This window comes from Python bivittatus, unplaced genomic scaffold (assembly GCF_059951505.1).
Source record: "Python bivittatus isolate LINGU-HERP-01145 unplaced genomic scaffold, Pbiv_v1 ctg000190_np1212, whole genome shotgun sequence".
NCBI classification, from domain to species: domain Eukaryota; kingdom Metazoa; phylum Chordata; class Lepidosauria; order Squamata; family Pythonidae; genus Python; species Python bivittatus.
Genome location: NW_028277042.1, coordinates 5,630,556 through 5,655,181, shown reverse-complemented (window position 1 = coordinate 5,655,181; position 24,626 = coordinate 5,630,556). Strand labels below are relative to the sequence as shown.

General features: G+C 38.8%; 1 protein-coding gene across 1 annotated transcript in view; it reads left to right on the top strand.

Annotated features, from left to right (window-relative positions):
* The first annotated feature begins 222 nt into the window (after positions 1-222).
* The window catches only part of CDYL2 (chromodomain Y like 2), a 71,023-nt gene continuing 46,619 nt past the window's right edge, over positions 223-24,626 (top strand). Inside the window, exon 1 of the mRNA XM_088135989.1 lies at positions 223-491. Coding sequence (XP_087992115.1) covers positions 468-491 — 24 coding nt within the window. The 5' untranslated portion in view covers positions 223-467. The remainder of the gene's footprint in view (positions 492-24,626) is intronic.

Below are 24,626 nucleotides of genomic sequence, written 5' to 3'. Positions count from 1 at the left end.
GTGCGGGGGACTTTGCCCGGCGGAGATGCGGTACAGGGGAATTGGCATCCCTTTTTATCCAGCCCCCCCCCCCACCCGCTTGTGTTGCTTGGATGGGGGGGAGGTTCCTGAAGGCAGAGTCTCACCCGCGCGCAGAGACGCGCGCGGGCGCGCGCCTTATACCCTCCCTGGCTCACACACAGCGCCGGAGCGCTGCTCTCTGCTTCCCCGCCGCCGCTACTGGTTACGCCAGCCTGCCTGCCTCTCGCCCTCTTCCTTCGCCTCCGATTCTGCGCACAGGAGCCCCAAAGCCTGTCATTCTGCACAGCAGAGTTTTTTTTTTTTCCGCTCGGGTCGGCGAGCGAGTGGGGGAAAAACACACACAGAGACACACACACAAGCACACGCACAGCCGGAGAGCCAGCCAGCCAGCCAGCCAGCCGCGGCGAGGAGAGCGGCGCGCAGGAGCCCAAGTCCCCCAGCCCAGCATGGCTTCAGGGGACCTTTACGAGGTACGCCGCCGGAGCTTGGCCGGGCTTTTCCCGAGGGCAGCCGGCGACGGGAGGCGGGCAAGGAGGGAGGGAGGCAGGGCGGGCAGGGGGACGCCCCGGCCGAGGCTGCTGCGGGGACCGGGCGCTGCCGGGGCGTCTTTTCCGCGGGGTCTCTCCCCGCCGTCCCTCTTCGGAGTTCCTGGAGAAAGCAGCGCGGGTTGGGGAGGCGAAGGCGGGGAGGCGAAGCCCGAGCCAGGCGCCGCCGCCGCGGCTTGACCGGAGGGAGGGAGCGATGGAGCCCTCCCCTCTCTCTGCTCGCTCCTTCCACTTTCCATCGGGGGGTCGGAGCTCCGCCAGGCCTTGGGAGGGCGAGGAGGGGAGAGGTGGGCGCCCGAGAGAAGCCGGGGACTCCCCGGACCGGGCGCCCCCGCGGCGGAAAAGTCCAGGTAAAGTGACTCAAGGGGAAGAGGAGCCTGGCCGAAGTCTTGCCCAGCGGCAAACTCTGCCTCGCCTCCCCTTCTCGGGGGCTGCCCAGCCCGGCGAGGAAGGGGCTGTTGCAAGTCAAGGAGAGTGGGAGGGGTTGAATGGGTGGGAGGAGCTACAGTGGTACAGATGCATGCTGGATGTTCTGATTTTTCCCTTGGGGATGGCCACTCAAGGGGGCTGGGGTTGCGGGGGAGTGTCCCATGTTGGCAATAGCCGGTGGGGTCGCAGGGAAGGGAGGGATTCTGGCATTGGATAGCCTTTGGTTGCAGAAGACCAGGAAGGGTATGGCTTTGATTGACTCTCTGGTGCGGAAAGCTAGCGGGGGGCCTGTCTCCATGCGCCTCCAGTGTAAGAGCATGCAAAGGCAGGAAACATCCTCTCTCCAGTCCTACAAAAGATACTATATCACATGGGTAGGCTGGGACAGAATTTTTCATGCAAGTTCTGTGTGGACTCAAGCCTTGGTAGACCTGATGCTTGCCATGCCTTCCTTTTGGATCAGCCTTGGACATCACCCTGGTTGCCACCTGATTTGCTGTAGGTACATCCCCAGCCCAACCAAGACGTCATGTCAACATGTCTGGAGCCACTTCCAGAGCAGACTTGGGGCTACATTTTTCTCTCGAAGTTCCATCACGTTTGCCCTTCTAAGCTCTTCTTATGGCCTAGTTTACTTCACCAAGGGAAATTTCAGAGAAGTGGCAACAGATGTTCCATAAGATAAAATTGTTATGTTAAATTCTATAAAATCATTTAGCATAGTCTTGCCCTAACTTTCCAAAATGAAAGAGGGACTTATTGGGAGAAGAATGATTTAAAAGCTTTTTTCTCGTCCCCCCTCCCCCCCCCCCCCATGGCCATTCCTACCATTTTTCAGACATTTTTATTTGTAGCCAATTATTTGATCAATTACCTGTTAATGTTTTACTCGTGTTTAACCCCAGTTGGAAGTTTAGGTCATATTTTCTATACAACCCATGAGAAATGACTAATGTGTTTATAATTATATGGATAAATAGCTTATTTGATGATGACAACTACTTTTTGGTCAAATAAAAACAGAATTATTCTTTCTTAAAGAAGTAATCCATAACAAAGGTGACAACTGATTATTAAACATGACTACAAAGCAGATCACAGTCTCAGTCAAAGTCATCAATATATAATTATCACGCGTGTATCTATCCATATCCATCACCCTATCCCTTTCATAGTAAGCAACAATATGCAGAGTACAGAAAAAGAAGGAAATATAACTACCTTAATTTACACCAGCATCATTTACTGTAATTCTCCATATCTTCCTTCTGTTGCAACCCATTCTCGATTCCACCATGTCCACACACTGATTTATCCACTGCATTTTGTTCCTTAAAATCCTCAGCTCTCATCAGCTTCATCCAACCACTGCTTTCTCAGTTTTTCTCTTCATCAGTTCACTTTCCCTTCATATATTTGATCTCTGCTGCAAATCATTCAGGTTCTCATCCAACAACATGGCATCGTCTACCTACAAAAGTAGACATGCATATATGGTCCAACCAAAAAACTCTTAAGTCATCATAATCATGCTGTATATTTATCCAAAAATACATTAAACAGCCAAGAGGACATCGCACATGATTCTCTTACAACATTGAACCAGTTATTAGGTATTCTGTTTATTCCCACACATGTTTATTTACATCATATACCTCTTGTATCATATTCACCAACCAATTTCCAACTCCAGGCAAACCATTCCGTAATTCAAGCCTATTCACTTTATCATATGCTTTTTTTAAATCAACCAATGCATACTAAACTTTCTCAAATGCATCTATTTCTCAGTGACCTCCCAAAGAGTAAAAATCTGTTCCGCACACCACCCGCCTAGCATAAAACTACATCGTACTTCCCAAATTTTGCTCATTCTCATCTGTTCTATCCCTTGGATCAGAATTCTGCCAAACAGCTTCCCACACAGACCTAACACATTTATTTTCCTGTAGTTTTTCATTTACACTCGTAACACCCTTGGCATTAAGGAACAATAATGGCATATTTCCAATTAGATATAAAAGCAGTCTTCATGTACATGTTAAACAAGTTATAGAAACACTCCAGAAGATAACATCCATATTTTAACATTTCTCCAGTTATATCATCTATACTTACAGTCTTATCATTTCTCAACAGCATTTATTATCTCGATTCCATCATTTTTTTCTTGAACTTTGATAGTGGTAACATACATTACGATTCCATTCTTCATCATATCTCTATAATTCCCATACAAATCTTTAAAATACTTCTTCCAGCATTCCCTCATTTCAGTTTTGTCTCAACTCATTTAATCACTTCTATGTTTAATTAGAATTAATTTATTTAATTAATCACTCGGCTAAAGGCTCCTTGTTTAGCCCTCTTTGCTCACTTATATTTTTTTAAATGTTCATGAAAATTGATCTGCATTTTCTCTACCTCTTTTAGTCTTATCTGCTTCTTGCTCTCCTTGACAATATTATTTGCAACTATCTTTTTTCTCTATATTCATTATACATTATCTTTCTCTCATCATATTTTCCAGTAATCATTCTCTTATATGTATTTTTTTCTCATCCACAGCCTCTTTCACTTCATCACCATATCAAGTATCCTCTTTCATACTTCCTATTTCCATTTTTATGGTGCTATATAATTTGATTCTGCTCCAAGCAGCTTCCAGATCTTTTTTCCCTATGTCCACCTCCTATTCATTCTGTTAGGATATTCATCGGTTTTTGAATATTTTTTCATACAGGACTCATACTTCTCTTCCGGCAGCTGCTCTACTTTCATTCTAGTTTCTTTCATTTCTTTTTTTATCTTCCAAGTCCATTTTCCCAAGATCCATTCTTGATCCTATCAAAGTAGGGACTGTGCCACATTCAGAATCTACAGTACTTTACTTCATTCTCTCAGTCTTTATCATAAACAATCAAATCAATCATTAGTCTGTTTTCACATATATATGTGATTAGACATATGTTTACACCATGCTGGCTGAGGAATACTGGGAGTTGAAATCCATGGGTCTTAGAGTTGCCAAGGTGGAGAAACACTGCCCTAGCTGACAACAAGAGGTTCCTTACTGTAATCCCATAAATATTGTACAAATAAAGAAATAGGTATTGATAATAAAGAAATGTGCATTGATTATTAACAATTCTGCCATAAGCATTTCTCATCTTCCACAAGAAACAGTGCTGATTCAAATACAGTTTGAATCCCAGATTTTAAAGCAATGAAAACTGAGCCAGAGTTCTTTGTATAAATAAAGCAAAACACTTGGTTTTTAATGACCTTATATTGAATTTTAGCTGCTTTTTTCCTGAATCATAGCCATCTATCCTAATCCCAATGGTGCCAAAATGACAAAATGTGTATTTGTGACATCAAAATGCAAGCTCCATGCTTTTGTACATGTGTTGCAATGTTGCATGCAAATACATCAAAAGCAGGGTTTCGATTGTGATGACATGATGGATGTTTCATCACTTCCTCCACACGTACACATTGTCACCTATGCATGGATTCTTTATCTTGAACTAGTTTGGAGTTTAAGCTTGTAAGGATGCTTAGTAGAAGATAGCTCTAACTGGAAGCAGATATATCAATTTAATTACGTGTCTTCTATAGCCTAGATTTGTTTCTCAAATGGAAGAAGTATAGCCAAGAGTTGCTGTTCCTTTTGATCATTATTTCAGGTTTCTACAAAGAGTAAATGGCAAAGAAGGCAAGATACAGTATTAAATGAATATTTAGGGTATAGGTTTATCATTTTGGCGTTTATTGCTGTTTCTTTGGCCAAAATTCACGCTGGGACCAATCGGTGTTACTGTTGATTTCCTCTGGAGCAAACCGAAGCTCTCAAAGTGGCATCTGTTGAGCTGAAAAGTGACTATTCTCCAGTGTCATTATTGTCAAAGAGGTTCTCTAACCTGACCTTCAGTTTTCAGTGTTTGTTTCTTTACTAACTTTGTTAACTCTCTAGTCATTCCCTAGAGTAATGAACTTGGTTTGGTTTATCCAAAGAAAGATGTTTGTGTCATATTATGCAAATGTTTTTTGCAAATGTTTATATTATTTTGCAATCTGGAGGTATTTCAGCATAGATGTATCACCCATTTCTAAAATAAAGCATATTTCCTCCACGGAGTTGGCATGACATTCATGTCCTCACCACCAACATTCCAGTTTTGCTTTACAAATATTGACAAATATTGTGTTTAAGAAAAGAAGAGGATTGATGGTCGATCTTATATTCCATGTGGAACATCTATGAGTATCAAATGGAATTTCTATTTGTATGCACCAGTACTGATAAGCTAATTTGGCTATCACCAAAACTAGCAAAATCTTGAGTCAACAACTAGGAATATTAATAGATTTTCATTTTGGGATTATTATTTTTTATATTATTTTTTATTCATAACGGCTGCTTTCAGTTGAAATAATGTGCATGTTGGAAATCCACAAGGTAGGTAAAAAATCTCTCTCTCTCCCTATCACATGATAATAACAATAACTAAAACTATAGCTACAACAACTGCCCAGAGTTGCTGGGAGTCAGGTGGCATATAAATTTAAATAATAATAATTATTATTATTTTTAAAAATCCCCTCTAATCCATAACATGAAGATCAGTTGATAGAGTGCTTACTGAAGCTTCAAACGAGTAACCCTCAAACCTATAAGTTCTTCTTTTTAAAAAAGCCTTTCACACTGAGTGTACAATATGACTACATTTTATAAGTATCAGGCTATGATTAAACAACCAATTAAACCAAATAATCAACCATACAAAAATGTCATCAACATTTCCTGGAATGATAAGCTTCAAAGTTGTTTCCACCCAAACTTACGGTCTTAGTTGGCTGTGTCATGTTTTACTCTCTTTACGCTTCAGATACTGAACATGCTTTGAAGACGTTGGCTTTAAAATTATTAGCAGAATATTTATAAATTTACCATGAAGTGTGGCTTTGCAGTTCTTTCTGGCTGGTGTTCTGTGTCCTTTAAGGTACTCTATTTAATATCATATATTGTGTTTACAAGCTTCTACTACATTTACTAAATTATTTTATGATCTATAATTATGGTCACTGTGATCAAATAGTTATTCATGCCTTTTCCTTTGATCCTGCAAAGCACTCTGCCCAAATTCTCTAAAAGTATACATCATTTTTTCTTTTTTTCTTTTTAAAGTTTATTGGTGAGATGTAACAAAAGACATGATGATTATGTAATATTAAAAAAAACTATATAAATAAACAAGCAAGAGAAACATAAAAAAGGGATAAAAGAATAAAATGCAAATGAAGATGCAAGGGATTTACAAATATCATGGAGATTTCAGTTTTCCAACATATCTTCACTTAATTTTGAGTAACTGAATAAATGTTATCATTTTCAAAAACTAAAAGTTGCTATTAAGCTCTAAACAAAGCTTGAATACCAATAACCATGATCAAAACAATGTAAATCACCAAGTGAGATTATAAACTACAATACATTCTATCCATATTACTAAAAATCTGTTCTGATTTGAAAACCTGTAAAATTGAAGTATAGACATTAAATGTAGAGAAACCGAAATCTGGGATGTGATACAAATCCATGTGTTCAGCTGTAGTCTAGGGTTAGGGTTCCAATTACGTTTCCAATTAAATTCTATATAAAATTTACTTTTAATATGCAAAGTTATTCAAATCATCAAAACATACTTCCCCAGCTTGGTTAGCAATGTTGGGATCAAACAACCTTTCCAATAAGAAACATATATTATTCTCACACGATAGCATGTGCAAAACTAATTCGGTATATTTTGAGGGAATGTATGGTTTAGTCAAATTTAATAAAAGTATCTCAGGTTGAAATGGAAATTCAGCCTTTAAAATTTGTCCCATTCTGGTATGAATCATGAATTGTTGTACTTTACAACATTGTTACCAGATAGGGAAGGGATAACTCAATGATGAACCTATCATACTCATTCTATGGCCATGTATAGAGAGATCAAAGTTCATACTATGATTGCCTTAGACAACTATAGAATGATAGTATCTCTCTCTCATTATTAGAAATGGATCTTGTGGAACCAGTTTAATTTAGAACATGTACAAGTTCTAGATGTGATTCAGCCGAATGATTCTTGTACGTTTCAGTAGGAGGCTTAACTTTCCTACTGAAATAAAAGAGACTCAACAGTGCTGAGGATTGCCTAGATTGTACCAATGTTTGTAATTTTTCCTGATTTTGTAGTGCAGTGCTTATGGTCTGTGAGTTATGCAGGCAACCCAAAAAGATTGTGCTGGTATACACAGATAAAATGACACTCAAATGAGTCATAGTGTTTTATATTTCCTGATGTGTGTAAAAATGTCTCTTGGTAGTAGACTTGGAGAAAGTTCTGCTGTACTTCTTGAATGGTTAAGAATATTTTCCAGTTATACTTCAACTTGGGTGTTGCTTAAGAAAATATTGAAGAATTAGAAATGTAGTTAGGTTTTTCCTTCTTAGAAATTCAGATTGATGGAAAACTGCAGAAAGTGTATCAAGTACCTTGCTTACAGTTGCAGAATTAAGTCATCGTTATTAATTTGAGAGTCACTTTCAGGGCTGAATCAAAAGATATGACAGGCTTGTTCTTGATAGATTTGTTTTTCAGAAGTATTTTTGGCATGTTGGAAAGTATTCCCTTTTCCCAATCATTTTGACAATATCTTTGATATTTTCTACCTGTTCATTTGCATCGCTGTCTCTAGTCAATCGTACTGATTATGCTATGCTATGCTATGTCAAATTCATGATTGTGCAATTCATGATTGGTTGGCTTACCCATGGGATTGATGTAAGAAGCATTGCTCTTACTCTTAGTTGACTTCATGTGCCTTCTTAACTTTACTAGGTAACTATATCAGATCCAGGTACATACCATCATGAGAAAGCAATAATGGATGTAGTTTTCTTTGTTTCCTTCCTTCCTTGTTTGTTTAAGTACCTTCTGACTCAGAAAGGGCTTGGAGAAAGTTATTTCTAAGCTTTCTATGGAATATGTTTGGCCCACAAACCCTATATTCTGGGTTTCAGCATTGTCTGTGCGTGTGTGTGCGCCTTCAAGTCAGTTTTGACCCCTGGCGAATGCCTGGACTAATCCCTGCAGTTTTCCTGACAAGGTGTTTCAGAAGTGGTTTTCCATTGCCACTTTCCTAGGGCTGAGAAAGAGTGACTGGTCCAAGGTCACCCAGCTAGTTTTGAGTGTAAGCAGGGCTACAACTCAGTGTCTCCTGGTTTCTAGGCCAACACCTTAACCACTACAGGCAGTCCTTGGCTTACATCCATTTGTTCAGCAACTGTTCAAAGTTACGGCGGTGCTGAAAAAGTGATCTTATGACAGGTCCTTGAAGTTCTGGCCATTGGAGCACTCGTCCAGTCACGTGATTGCAATCCAGGCGCTCAGGTGCCCAGCTTACAATTACTACACTCACAGCAAGCTGTGGTTTTCTAGGCAATCTTCAGGATTTGAGCTTCATTCCTGCAGACTGCCGAGGCAGTTTCCCCTCCCCTCTGTGCACAGAGGGGAAATCCTTCGACAGGCTGCAGGAATGGAATTCAAATCCTGAAGATTTGAGCTCTGTTCCTGTAGCCCAGAGAAAAATTTCAGTTCCTCTCCATCCCCTCTGCTTGCAACCTTCCCTGCCAGCTTCTCAACTGACTTTCAAGGGAAGCTGGCAGAGAAGACTGCAAATGGTAATCACATGATCACACGGTGTTGGCAACCAGTCGTAAATGTGAGCCAGTTGCCAAGCGCCCGAAATGCAGCCATGTGGGGTGGTGGTGCAACATTTTACGACGGCCAGAAGTGCTTTATGGGCTGTAAAACACACTTTCTGAGGCCATCGTACTTTCGAACCGTAGTTAGCAAATGGTCACTAAGCGAGGACTACCTGTATATTGAACTATGGGTAGACAGAGCAAGGAATATGTGTTTCAAAATTGGAAAGTTCCCTCCACCATCTGTTTAACTCAGCAGTCTGGTTTTCGCCACACATAAACTTTCAACTAAAGCCTAGTTTTATTTTTCAGGGGTTTGTTTAGATCAAAATGCTGATACTGTGTTTTTCTAGGAATATGAGAAGCTGTTTCTGCAGTGGCTGCAAATGGCTGTCAAGGAACAACAGACTTGTTCAAAACGATATATTTCTTGTCTACATAAGCAGTCTGTGTCTTTTCCTATTATAAATTTATATGAACGGATGAAATATCCAGTGATAAATATGGCTGGTCCCAGCTCCAGGATATCAACTGCTGGCCAGAGTACAGGAATCATGGAAGATGTTTCCCAGTCCAGGGATATGCCTCTCCTTTATCTACAGAAGTATGGACTTGTGAAAAATAAAGGTGGCTTGCACGATCAAAAAAGGAAATAGCAAACAGGCCCATAAGCTTTCAACTTGGATCCAGAGATCAGCTTCAAGATGACTTTGATATCAGAAGAAGCAGTATATGAGCTGAATAAATTAATAAATTATGAATAATAAGTTAAGATCACAGCAAAACAGCAAACCCCCAGTGGAAAGAGAAAATGCATTAGTGCTCTTCTATGAACACAAATTGTACCAGGAGTACAATGAGATAGCAAATCAGGATCATATCACATCACATAGAGTAGAAGAAGCCCATGCAACGTCTTAGATAAGAACACACATGAGCAGGGCCAGGAGTTGCTAGACCTTTGTGCGCTGTCCATGTGGTAAACATAAAACTTTCAATAGTAGTGAAGAACCTTGAAAGGATTTCCATTGGATGCTTCTGGGCTTCTTATTCTGCTTGATCTTTGGTTGAACAAGAAGGAATTCCTAAGGTCTGTTGTGTTCCTACATTCTTGGTTATTTTTTGACTCCAACTTGGATTTGCTCCTTAACTCTTCCTCCAAATGTTTGCTTTGGACTTAGTCTCTGGCTTGTTACTTGATCCTGAGTCTTCACCTTTGGCTTAGTCCTGATCTTTGGTTTAGTCCCTGAGTTTGTCTTATAGCCAGCAAAACTAGTGGCCATTGGTAGCTTTATCTTTCATGAATTTGTCTGGTCCTTATTAAAGCTAATTCAGGTGTGTGGTACCAAATTCTATTATTTCAACAGTGCTGTGTGGGAAAGTAGTTTTATCTGTCCTAAATCTCTTCCCACTTAGCTTCATTGGTTTATCCCTCCATTCTAGTAATATATGAGGAGAGAATGCCTGTCTACTTTCTCCATGCCAAGGATCAGTCCATATACCAATCCTCTTTATTTGCCACTGAAGAGCCCTAGACTTTGTAACTTTTTTCCTATAGAGTAATTTTCACAATTGCATCATCTTTGTTGCCCTTTTCTGCCACTTTTCCAAACTCATACATAGTATACCATGCCCAAAAGTGCTATAGATATTTATGGGTAGTTCCTGATCATCCTTAATGTGGAATTTGCCATTCTTTACAGCAGTTGAGTCAACATTTTCATCAGATTATCCGCCACAATCCATAGACTTCTTTCTTGATCAGTCACGATCAGCTTTAGACCTGACCAGAATATGTTCCAGTATATATCACTTTTCATTTCCCTACAAGAAACCACAAAAGCAAAAAAACTTTGTACATGGGGAACAAAATATTAAGATTTTTTTTATAATGCACCTAGACATTCAGACCAATCACATAGCTAAGTATTAAGCATGTGATAGTGTATAGCAGTGTTGTCCAAACTTGGCCACTTTAAGATGAGTGGACTTCAACTCCCAGAATTCCCCAGCCAGCATGGCTAGCTGGGGAATTCTGGGAGTTGAAGTCCACTCATCTTAAAGTGGCCAAGTTTGGACAACACTGGTGTATAGGAAGCTTTTATTCCTAGTCTCTTGGGGTGGGGAGGACTTGTGCATTCATCTTAACTTCTGCCCCGCATAAGGAAGTAGAAAGCCTACAAGGAGTTGCTGATGTACATTTTTGGAAGCTAAGGGAGTGGGTGTATGCTTGGTGAACTTTGGAAACCCTATAAACAATTCTGGGCTTTCTGAAGTTAGAACTAATTATGATAGATTAATCAACAAATGATGAAATATTCCTACATTTAAAGGATGCACCTTTATAATGCAATGTGGTTGTGTATTGATGCTAACCAATACAACTTAACCAATATGCTTTTTAAAATAATTTTATTAAAAGTTTTAAGAAGAAGATAAAAAGTAATACAAACTAATATAAAGTAAGAAAGAAAAAAGAAAAAGAAATCAAAGAGAAAGCTAAAAGTATAAGAAAGGAAAAAAGGAAAAGGAAAATAGAAAAGAAAGAAAAAAGATACAAAGAAGTGGCTTCCGATCTTCTTTACAGGAGTTATAAGTACAATTATACATTTACCTCTTTCTCTAACGTTACAACATTTCTCTCTTCTTTCTATAATCTATCCTGTCTAATCATCAAAACCATAAATCATAAGTTCATTTTTTTCTGTTTTACGCAAAAAGTCCTTAAGGGGTTTCCACTCAGCAATAAATGTAGATATTGTCTCTTCTTTGATGAAAGAAATCAGTTTGGCTATTTCAGCGAGTTCTACCATCTTCACCAACCAATCCTTCATTGTAGGTATTGCTGAATCTTTCCATCTTTGGGCATACAATAATCTTCCTGCAGTTTTCATATACAAAAACTAAGTTCCATGACTTTTTTCTAACTGTCCATCAGTCCCAAAAGAAAGACCTCTGGTCTCAATTGTATATTAATCTTTAAAATCCTCTGAATATGTATGTATTTGAATCCAAAAATTTCTAGCTTTTTTACGCATCGACCAAGCAGGATAAAATGTCCCTTCTTGTTCTTCACATTTCCAACATGTATTTGAAGTGCCTTTATACATTCTAGACAATTTCTCTGGTGACATATACCAAGGGTACATCATTTTATAAAAATTCTATTTAAGATTATAACGTAGTATAAATTTCAATCCTTTCAACCACATATTTTCCCATTGTTCCATCTGTATATTATAACCAAACTTTTTAGCCCACTTTATCATACATTCTTTCACTTCTTCTTCTTCTGTTTCCAATTTCAATAGAAGTTTATACATTTTAGCAATTACACGTTCATCATTTGTACAGAATTCCATTTCAAACTCAACCTAACCAATATGTTGATGCAGAAGTTTTCTAAGATGTTAACGATAAACAGAATTAGTAATTTAGTCATAAATGATAGATTTCAGGTTTGTTTATTGATGCTCATTCAAGCTCTTGTTGAGTTGGAAAATCTTTACGCAGCCTCCATACTGCCTTCTGCTCTGGCATGTGAAGAATAATGAACGACTCAACCTTAAAGGTATTTCATCAACAAAATCCCTATTGGTGCTAGATACAGCAATTGTGATTACAGGTGTTTGAAGATCTAACTGGCAAGCTTCAAATGAGGCTTAAAAATAAAAGCATTCTACTGGAATATCAACATTAGGGTTACAGGCTTTGCCTGCAGGATTAACAATCCTGGTTTCATATCTTGACAAGCAGGCTTTAATGAAAAAGCCATCTCTATTTAGATTTTTGCAGTTTTACAGCCATGCATCAATTTGTTCAGGGTATTATTAATTCACCTGTTTAAATAAATGCTGGGATTTAGGAGGGGGCCAGGCATGCTTGCTTCTAAATCTGATAGTTTTGGAATAGTTATGAGCATTTTTGCAGCCGAACTGAGAAGTGGTAAAACAAAATCTGCCCTTTTCTTTTCTTTTCTTGCTCTTTTCTTTTATTCTTAAAGAATCATTTTGAGAAATGAAGGCAGCTGATCTATTGTGCTGCTCACACTCTGAACAGATTAACTTGCCCAGTAACATCATGCTTTAGAAAGTAGCATTGCTTACAATGGAATAGAGAACCCAAATTTGGTGGTGGTGGTGGTGGTTGAGATTAATGTATATCTCAAGAATATATCTTTCCTATGATATAAGAATTTAGTTTCAGGTATCATTGTGAATAAGTTACACCCACATTTTTTTCACTCCAGTGCTGTTTACAGGCTGATACTTAGAAGAATAGAACCGTTTATTCTGCATTCTTCCATTCTTTAAGAAGTGTAAAGAGTCTTCTTTCTTCCTGAATCTCTTACAGTATAATAAGGCTGACATTTGCGGCTGGAGGAGGGCACACATGATGATGATGATGGTGGTGGTGGTGGTGGTAGCAGCAGCTGGGGGAGAGCAACCAGAGTACATAGGCTGGAACGTTTGGTCTGACTTTTCCCTCTTTGTTTTGATTTTACTTATTGTTCTCCCCAACATCCGTGGAAAATCACACCACTGTTATTTGGTGGCTTGTCCCCAAAGTTTGGCACTATGATCTTGGAAATTCTGGGTGCTGCAAACAGGAGCTTAGGGATATATGTGGTCTGCAGGCCATTGTTGGCCATCTCTGACTTTTGACAAACTTACAAGATAGGTCAGGCTGAGATAGCAGTTGACTTAAGTCATCCTCATCTTTTGCCTCCCCAAAATATTATATCTAGGAAAAGACCCAGCTGGATCCATCCATCAGCTAAAGAAAAAAATGATGGCAAGAGGGTGGCTGGCTGGTTTCCTCCCTCTTTCCTGACTCTGCAGAAGGACATTAGGGATACTTTAGATAAGGCTTTTGTTGTGAATTCGCTATGCTCCATTTGTAACATTTTATGGAGGATGACATCTGTCTCCTGTGTTTTCCCAACACTTCTTCCATCTTTTGGCTTTGAAAATAAATCCATTAATGGAAGGAGAGAGCAGGCACACAAAGCTAGGAGCTGTTCTTCTGGAAACAGTCACTACTAGTTGTCCTGAGACTACAGAGCCAAGGGGAAACATATTCAGGTTCTTTGCATCAGTGAATGGATTCAGGACCACCAGATTGTACATATGGGTAAAAATTTTTCTCTGTGGCAGCACAGATGTCATGGAATTCCCTGTTCTCCAAAATCCAATTAGCTCTTATCTTGTGAGGCTTCCGGAAATTCTTAAAAACATAATTGTTTAAGAGGCCTTTTGTTTTATAGATGTTTCCATCTACTTTTACTGCTTTTTGGTAGTTATTTTATGATTTTTATTTGGTTTAATTTTGCCCATTGCATACTCTGATGTCATTGTAATTGTACCACGGAGGTTTTATAGTTATGATTGTAACCCACCAAGAGTCTCTTCCTTACAATGGAGAAGAAATCAATCAATCAATCAATCAGTCAATAATCAAATAAATAAATAAATAAAGAGGCTATGTGATTGAAAGGGAAGTAATATATTAAGTACAATAAAATCAGTATAATCAACATAATAAATCTTCAGTCCAAATTCAGCTAAACTTGATGCTCGTTTAATCCTTGTAGAATAGTGACATTGCTAAAAAGCAAATGAAAAATTAGTTAAACTAAGGATTAGCTGCTTTTTCAGATTTGTGGTGATCTTTCAAGATAGAGTTGGCACCCTCCCCCCCAAAAAAAGATATAAAAACAATACTTTGAAAAATAACAAAAATCACACAAATCTGTGGGATTTCATGAGGTTTGCAATCTTGCCCTAAAACTTCATGAGATTTCTCCATGAAATTGGGAGCAATATTTTAATGAATGTATGTTCTATGAGATTCGGTTTGGGAGTTTGTATAGACACAACCATGGGAGTTTTACAGCTGCAGATACCCTTTTGACCAGCCACTGGTTAAATCAAGAACGTAAAGAGCACTGTATGTTTTAAAAGTGGGATGAAAAGCTAGTCAGGCTAGTTCTTCTGAGAGCTGTTGCCTTTCTTTTTAAAATGCACCAATTTATACTTGAGAGAACCTGTTATCTGTCTTCGAGACCTTGAAAAAACACTTTTAAGGTTCGACTGTTTGTAAATTTAATCAGCAAATGAAGTTATAAATCAAGCAGTTCATAATGTTTTCAAAAGATCTTTATTTCACTGCCAGTGCTAGTTAAAAACATAAGCACAATTACAGAGATGACTGTCCTAACGTCAGTTAGGAGTTTTTAGGAACCTGTGATGAACATCTAATGCAGCCTATCCAAATCTGGTGCTTTCCCAGATGTGTTGGACCAGAGACATTGGCTTGCAGGCTCAGGTTACAGCAAGTATAGCTCTGTAACAACTGAAGGATGCTCCAGTGGGAAAAGCTGTGATAGGCAAACAATAAGAAAGCACTGTAGATTTGCAGTACACTGCAGTGGGAACCTAGGGTGATGTCAACCAGGGGCAAAACCTGAACCTCACTCCAGGGAGTGTGTACCTATGGAGTCTTTGGTGCTCTCTGAGCTTGGTTGTTTGCTTGCAGATGTTTCATTACCCAACTAGGTAACAGTGCTACCTACATCTAGCTACCTACATCTAGCATCATCAGTGCTACCTACATCTAGCACTGATGATGTTACCTAGTTGGGTAATGAAACGTCTGCAAGCATCAACCAAGCTCAGAGAGCACCAAGGACTCAACAGCTCAACCCTAGAGAATATACATATATTCTGTATTTAAATTGTATCTAAATTGCAACCGCAGTGGGGAGGGGCACCCTATCTCCATGCTTGATTTTTAGTGGCTTGCCTACCTTTGGCGGACATCCTACTTGATGTAGGCAAAGAAACATTTCACAGACGTGCACAGATGAGGCCCTGTAAGAACTAAATTATTTCACCCTTCACAGAGGTCAGTAGCATCCAAAATCAAGGGCATTTGGCCAGTTGCATTATAAATAGCAGAGTTCTCCAAATTGCACCCACTTTTCTGACTTTGCTACAACTCGGTAACCTGCTCTAATCTGATGAGCAGCAATCTGCGTCTTTCAAGAAATTTAGCATATCTGAACTGGAATCATTTAATGGTTGGGCACCACCATTTTGTTTACAAAGTCACCATCAGTTGTATCAATGTCAGAAGTAAAGTCAGTGTTAGCTACTGGTTATTCTTCTGCTGGAGCCTTGAACAGTGAGTAAAATATATCCCAACTTGTGCTAACCAACCTTGCTTTATGCCAACTCATATGGTTTGGGTGACCAACAAATGAATCATACATATCTAGCACCCCCCTGAGAATAATTACGTTTTATGATGATTTGGCAATCTAAATCCCTGGGCCACACGTCGTTCTCTTCCTTCCTCATCAGGTGATTTCTGAAGTTGAATTTTTTTGCAGAACATCTGATCTGAGGCAAATACAAACATCTTTATTTAAGAAGAAGGAACCAAAGGGAGAAGCAGAAGAAGGAGAATATACCTATGCTGGGAATAGTATTTTTGAAACTGTTCCCAGACTTGGAGTTGATCTCAGGCTGAATATGAATCAATGACATTTTTATTTCAGTCATAGACCAGCATCAGGTAACATAAATTCAGAATTTCATTATTAACAAACAGATCTATGAGGTATATAATATGAATGGCACATAAAAGCTAGCATTCTAGCACAGTGCTGTAACTTTGTAATACTAAGATCTCTATATAGAAATTCTAATTAACATTAATGTTAAAAATATAAAAACTGAGGTAAAATACTATATAAGATATAAACTATAATTACTAAAATTAAAGAACAGTAATATGACTGCGTGAAAATATGAGCATGGTCCTCATGTGATCTATCGGCTCTTGCTATGGTCAATTCCTGATGGATTTTATACTCTGTGCACAAATCATTTAAATGTTAGAGAGGGATTATAATCCAAGAGGAATAAACAGGCATTGGCTTGACCTAAACCATCTAGCAACCTAGTAGGTATTGGGGAAATAAGAACACGTAAAAACCTTTATAAAATGGACACTGAGGAGCAAGTTTAATAAACTTAACTCATCCAGATTCATAAAGGCATAATTGTTCCACATACAGTCTCTTCTTGTATTTTCCCTCCAAAATAGCAGAACAAAGGACAAAAAACATTCCAGGGTAAAAGTCCATCTACATCATGCAATTCCAGTTGCATTAAATGCACCACAAATGATACTATATACCTACAATTGTCAGCAAAATGAAGACCTGGGGTCCTGCTGCCTTGATCCAACATTCACTGTCTGAGAACAGGTATAGCCAATTCATATTCCAAAGAAAATTAAGTAAGAGGGAGAAAGACGTACATTTTACCATTGGCGATGGTTTCCATACAAATTGTACTTCATCCTCCAAAGATGGAGGCAGATGTGCCCAAAGAGGGAATGCAAAGGATGAAATGAGCATCATGCTGTTGTAACACAAGCTCTGCCCTTTTGTATGTGTGCCATGGCATTGCATGCACATATGTGAAGGACAGAGCTTGTATCACAATGTTGCAATGCTTGTTTCTTCATTTTTATGAAATCACCAAATTCTGCAGATACCTCTGGCTGGAGAGGCCAAGCCCAAACAGAAATGTAACAATATCAACCAATAATTTAATATAGATATCCATACTTTAGCCTCTACCTTCACTACTGTAACTGCAGGATACAATTTCTGATGCAACCTGGGACCTGGAATGTTATTCTCAAAAATCTGAACTCGATGCTCTCTAAAGAGGCAGAGTTAGGAAAATGGCTCAACATATATCTTCATTGCCAGCACTTCTATTTCAAATAATTTGAAAGCAGCAGGAATATAACCTTTCTCTTTGAACACCAAAAAAATTTGAGAATGGTAGATACACTCCTCTGAGGGTTTGGGACTGAATAGGAGGCATGAGCCTACCTATTGCTAGAGGTGAGAAAAATTATTCCTAAAGCTGAATATGGGTCCATAATGTGCAAAACTAGCTGAAACAAAGTTAGAATGCATCAGTAGAACAGTTTTCAAATCATGAGAAGTAATAATTTCACCCTGTTTGACCTTGGCCAGTTTCTACATTGAGTACTGTGTCCTTTTCTGGGTACTATATTTTAAGAAAGATCCACAGAAGCTTGAACACATGCCATGAATGACAACAAGGATTATCCAGGAACTAGAAATGAAAGGCTATGAGGAGAGATTGAGGGAACCTGTTATGTTTCACCTTGGAAAGAAAAAATGAGGGGAGATGTGGGAGGACTCTTCAAGTACCTAAAGGTGTGTCACTCAGAAGAAGGTGCCTTCTCTTATCATCCCAGAATGTAGGACGTGGAATAATTGTCTTAACTTAGAGTTTCCAACAATGTTAGGAGAAACATGCTAAGTTGCAGCAGTTGGACAATGGAGCCAATTCTTATGACAGCTGTAGACTTTCCATTACTAGATAATTTCAAGCAAAGGCTAGACTGCCATCTGTTGGGGAGATTTAGTTTGGATCCCTGGATTGAGGTTGGACTAGATGGTTTCAATGGCCCCTTCTTACAGTTTGACAAAGCTTTGAACTGTTTGAAGGATTGTCTCCTTCCATGTGAATATCATGTCCTTTCAGGTCAGCTGCTGTACATCCCTTTTATGGAGCTTGATTTCAAAGATGTGTGGGTGCCAATATGTGCTCCCTTGTCCCCCTTCTTTAGAAGTCTCTGTCCCAAGTCAGTAATCTTCCTCTTTCATCTGCCAGCCAGCGAAGACATTTCTCTTTAGAAAGACAATTGACTCTGCTCATGCTTGATTTCTTGACTTAGTTTGGGTTCTTTGCACTTCTCTTTCTGCTGCTGCTTTTAATTAGTGAACAGTTTGGTGGCATGATTGGTTAGTTTCTTTGTGCTATTTATAGTTTGTAAAGCCAGTTGGAGTGACTTCTTTTTCAGATGGGAAAAGTGGGATGAAAAAAAAATCTTAACTGAACAAAGGACTTCAAAGTAGGAAAGACTCAGAAGTTAGTTCGATTCCAGATTAGAAAGTTGGGATGTTCATGAAGGTCTTTCTTAGCGTCCTGATTTGGTTCCGTGCTGCACCATCAAAACCATAGGAGATCTTAGCAAATAACTCCTTTCTCACCTAATGTATCAGTGATGGCTTCCAAGTTCATGGAGCAATCACACTGAAGGTTTTCCATTGCTGAACTGAACAGTATCTGATAGAGCAGGAAGAAGTTGGAGCTATCTTCACTGAAAAACATTTTTGTAACTGACGTGGGGTGATAGAAATACTCATTTCAGCCTTAATCTACATTGTTCCATATGAGTTATCAGTCGACCCCATTGTTAACAAGTATTCAAAAGTCTATGAAAATTTGGCCTGGGGCTTTCTTTGGAACATAGATTGCAAATTCAAAAAGGAAGCAACTTTTCATTTAAGGCAAGGATCAGGGAACCCATATGGAGGGGTTTTCCCCCTTTTTTCAGAGTTTCAGAAATATTTTTAACTGTAAGACAGTTTTATTAACATTTCTCACAATATTTTTGCTTCTGTTGGAAAACCACAGAAATTTTGTTCCTTTGCGCTTTCATTCTTCTTTGGGCCCACAGATTGCTAATGTGTTTTATATATATATATATATCCATAAATATGAAATGATGACTTGTGGTGGGACATGAGTATGGAATTAATTAATGCTGAGACACGTCCTACTTCTAACAATTATAAAATTCAAATGTGATCAAAATTAGGCCTTTTTTCTAATCAAAGGGGTGATTGTGATAAAGAACAGCTATGGAAAAATTCTTTTGTCCATTCATTAGCTTTTTAACAGCATAGCATATTCATGGCTTGCAATAATTTTCTCTCTCTTTCTCTTGTTATTCACTTTACTGGGGGAAAGTCAATATTATATCTATTTTATAACATAAGAATCTGGTAGTGTCAACCTTTTTTTAATAAAAGATGAATTGCTCTTTATTTTGAAGAGCACAAGAATAATCAGAAGTTAACACCCAATTATTTCAATAAATGAAAACAAAAGCATGTATGGACCCATGGATATATTTACTTTATACAGATTAAAATAGAGCTTTGTAATTGAAAGAACTTGGGATTTAGGAATAAATATTAACCAGTGATTAGTATACTGTCACATTTTCCTGGTCTACCAGAAAACTTAGCAGTGTAGAGTATTTCCATTCAGGATATCCATTCTTTTCAAAATTTGCTCTTCAACTTCCCACCACAATTTTGTGTCCTCTGTGCATACTCATTCATCAGTCTTCTTACGGATTTCCCCCCATTTTACTAAATTTTATTTTATATTTCCACTAATACTTGGGTTCCCTTCTTTCCCACCTGTGCATGGATGCTGCCATGTTTCTTAAAGCTCAGCACTTGGAAAAATTCTTGTTAGCATATTTAAATAGACCCTGCAGCTAGCTAACTACTGCAGTATAGTATGATTTTAGAGGTACCAGCTAACGAGGTCCTCTTCTAGGATAAAAAGTAAAGTATTTTTAGAGTCAAGGTCAACTCCTGTTGATTTCATAGACAAATCCATGTGGTTTTCTTGGCAACAACAAAAATGGAAATTATTTGCCATAGTCTTCTATTTTTTTTCCAACTTCCCAGTCTGGTCTACAGCCACAATAGTCTCCTAGATAAAACCTAACCAAGCCTGACTCTGTTTAGATTTTCAAGATTGGCCAAAGTTGGCTAAGTACATTCCATTCCATTTATCTTCCTAGGCACTTTTGTGCCGTCCAAGAGATGCTCAGCATTTTGTGGCACCAAGCATGCTCAGTTCCCAGAGGGTATCTGACTTTTCTGCGCACCTTGAGCTTCTCTGAATCCTCTATAACTCCTTTCTTGTTTGCAGATCATATTGTTTTGGTTGCTTATGAATAAGTACTCACTTTATAACCCTAAAATAACCCAGCATTCTTCACCATTGGCCATGCTGGATAGAGTTGCTAAGAGTTGTAAGGCGACATCTAGAAGACCATAGGTTCCCCATCCTTAAAATAGCTAGTGTCAGATTCATTTTTCAGCCCATGCAGTGAATTATGAGTGGCGATATATTGTTCATTGTTCCACTATCTTCTTGTTATATATATATATGTGCCTATATGTGTGTGTGTGTATGTGTGTTCATGCGTATGCATGTGTACACACGAATCTATTTATCTGCATATACAGGTGCCAAGTAGAGAAAATCTCTTGCATTTTTCATTTCTAGTTCTCATTCATTTTGATGAAAGATAATTTGCTGCAGAACATTTTTCAGAAACGTAGAACATTTCTGAGAAATTCTCAGGGACAGAGTATGGAGTTTTTGCACACAGTTCAATATGACACTTAAAGTACCTGTATGAATGTCCCATCTTTCATTGTATAATTGAAGTTTGTAGTCTCCCCAGCTTCCTACGCTTCCATTAAAATCCAAGAGAAGACATCAGAGAGATGTCTCAGGGGGATTTCTCAGTAGTGCAGCCTACCCTTGAGGTCCTGTTTGGAGAATTCTCCTGCTCTTAGAGAGATTTGGAGAAATTGTCCACCCAGTTCCTCTGGCCACATGTTTGGGAGAGAAGTTTGAAAAGCCATTTGTTCCCAGTTGTAATGTTAATTGTTCATGGCCAGCACTGGAGTGAAAGAGTCACTCCAAAGTTCTCTGACCTAAGATGATGCATCATGTAAAATAAAATGTGCTTATTGTTTAAGGGTCATTGTTTTCTTCTATAGAATTTCATGCAAACAGAGCTCATCAGTTAATTTGTTAAAGCTCATAACTCATTAGGATGACCGTAAAGATGATTTAATGCTATCAGAATGCTTTGTCCTCCAGAATAATAATTAATAAGATAGATTAACTGCCCTGATAGATTTACCTGTTTCAGTGTTGTCAGGATATGGAGGAAAAGGATGAAAACAAGGTAAGCAAGCAAGAAAGAAACTCGGTCGTAAGGCTTCAAGAAAGCTCTTTATCCAGAATAAGATTATTTGGGAGGAATTCTTTCCTGCCTCCTCCCATCCCAAATAGGGTCAAGGAACCCGGATATTACCAGAAAGAAGATATGAATAGCACTGAATACTTCATGCTGATAATAATACAAGAAAAAAGAGGAAGCACAATCAGATTTACATTAGTAATGGGGAGTCACTTCATAAACTGGCAACTAACTTTATTAACTTATCGTCAGATTTACTAAAAGGACTCCAAATTCTGTTGCCTAAAGAGGATCTTTTCTTTTCAGTAAGGAAGTCACAGCAGTGAACCCCACTGTGTGGAGCGAGATGTATTTTCAGGTATATAATTGCCTAAGGCTCAACTTTATAGCAGATGCTTTCAACACACTAGTTACTGATTAAGCCCTTAAATTCAAATGAGACTGTTTGCATTGGAAGAGCCATTGTGGTTCACAGAGTCCAATCTCCTGATCAGTGCAGGAATACAATTTAAAGCATCTCCAGTAAATGTTCATCTGGCCTCTGCTACAACACATCCACCAAAGAGGAGCTCATTGCTAGCTTGAGTCACTGTTTTCATTGTCTGTTCTTATGACTAGGAGGCTCCCCTAACATTCAATCAGAATCTGTCATCCTATAACTTAAGACAGTTATTCTGGGTCTCAGGTGATAGGACCACAAGAGTCTTTCCTAATCCTTTCCCGTAAATGCTAGGGGTTGAATTGGGACTGTTCATATGTTGTTGATCTGTGGTTGTTCACCTTGCCTTGTTGTGCCTTCATATTATCACTTACACTCCTTATTCATACTTCTGCTACTCGCTATGTCTAACCAGCCCACACTGGAGCCAGAAAAGGCCTTCTGAATAATTGGAAAAATTGTACATCATACAACTGTTTGCTGTGTAATCTGGACCTTATAGGTAGATTGGTTTGGGAGCAGGCATTCCCTCAAATCTCCTAGGAGTTTGTTTTGAACATTCTGAGCATCTCCACCTGTCCTTGGGAATGGCACAGAGGCCAATAAATGTCTTCCAATATTGATGTCCTCAACAATGGTTTCAGTTAACAGCATGCCTACCTCGAAGGCTGTGATTCCCAGATTCATGTAGTTGGTTCTGGCAAATTAATAAAGGCTATCATAATTTTTTTTACTGAAAAAAAAAATTAAAGCACCTTCTAGAAATCTTTAAGCATTACTGTGAGATGAGATCATATTGCTTGTTGAAATCAACAGAGCATTGCAGATGTACAGAAATACAGAAGGCACTTAATTAAAAAAAGCTTTTTTCGAAATATTGTCATAATTGTGAGGGCTGAATGCTGGTGTGCCTATAAAAAGGGCACTCTTTTATATCACAAACTGGGGACAGAAATTATCATTTTTAGAGGTCACCAATGATGCTGAAGAAGTACATCCAAAATTGGGCTGAAGGTTTCTTCAAAGATCTCTCCAAAGTCAGTATCTGAATGGTGAAAGAAAAACCAGTGTTGATTTTTGGACTACAGCATTGTTGTTCTTGACACGCCCGCATAAATATGCCCTCATAATCTCTGAATTGAATGACACTGTTGGAAATGATTTTGTGGTCATGGCAAAAATGCATGATTCAGAAAGCACACAGCCCATGCATTCTTTTCATCTTACTCTTCTCTCATACTCTTTATATTCACCACTGCTGGCCAGAGAGTGACCTTCTAACATGCAGGGTGTCATCACACGTTCTATTCAGTAAAGCTTTTAAATGATGCATCAGATAGTGGTATCATACTGATGCTGCTTGACATCTAGCAAGAAGCTTTCCATGGTGTTCAGCACCAATTATTTAAGGAAGTTCTGACTGTAAGATCATAGTTTATATCAGCTGTCCATTTAAAGTCCAGGAGGAAAGGATATAGATTCTGTTTGATTCATGGAAGCAAGGGAAGGCATTTGTTGGTTTACCATAGACCATTTTAGGAAGCAAGATGTTGGACCTTTCATTCTGTGGAAGTTTCATTTGATCCCTCATCTTAATTTTAGAGTTGGGAAGGACCATTCAAGCTATCAACTTTCTGTGCAGAAATTCAAAGTAGTGCAAACCCTAACGCATTGCACCCCAACTTCTGCTCAAGTGAAGAGGATGCCATCAGTTCACTAGACAGTTCCATTATTGAATTATTCTTATGTGTTGGACAAGACAATCTGAAAACATTACTGCAAATTATTTATTGCTCTCCCAGAAATTCTTAAATTACTTTATGTGCCCACCCATGATATACTGTAGCAGGTCATGAGAGAGATCAGCTAGCCAAGAGCTACTGACTTTCATGGACAGTTAATTTAATCCAATAAAGGCAGATTCATGTATTCCTTTTTTGTTGTGGCCCCCACACTTAGGAAATTTCTACTCTCAGAAATCTACACAGGCCCCTCCATCATGACACTTTGAAATGTAGCCAAAATGGCCCTAATTTACCAAGCTTTTAATCTAAATTGGTTGCTGGAGGTATCCATCTTGTGGAAGTTCAGGTACTGATTTGTATTTGACTCTGTTGTAATCTTCCCAGAGGGAGCCAGTTGGTGTCGTGTTAAGGTACCAGGCTAGAAACCAGAAGACCGTAAACTGTAGTCCCTCCTTTGGCGCAAATCCAACTGGGTGACTTGGGCCAGTCCCTCTCTCTCAGCCCTAGGTGGAAGAAGGCAACGGCAAACCACTTCTGAAATGTTGCCAAGAAAACTGCAGGGACCTGTCCAGGCAGTCACCAGCCCCTTCAACATGGACTCAAAGGGACCAAAAAAAAAACCCAACCCTTCCGAGATTGGGACGGGCTATAAAAACTGTACAGAAATTAGTACATTCATTATATTCTATCTCTCCAAGGCTATAACATTTCAGTGAAGTTAGTGATGTAGAGAAATGCGTGTAAACCTAACCCACCGCATTAGTTAC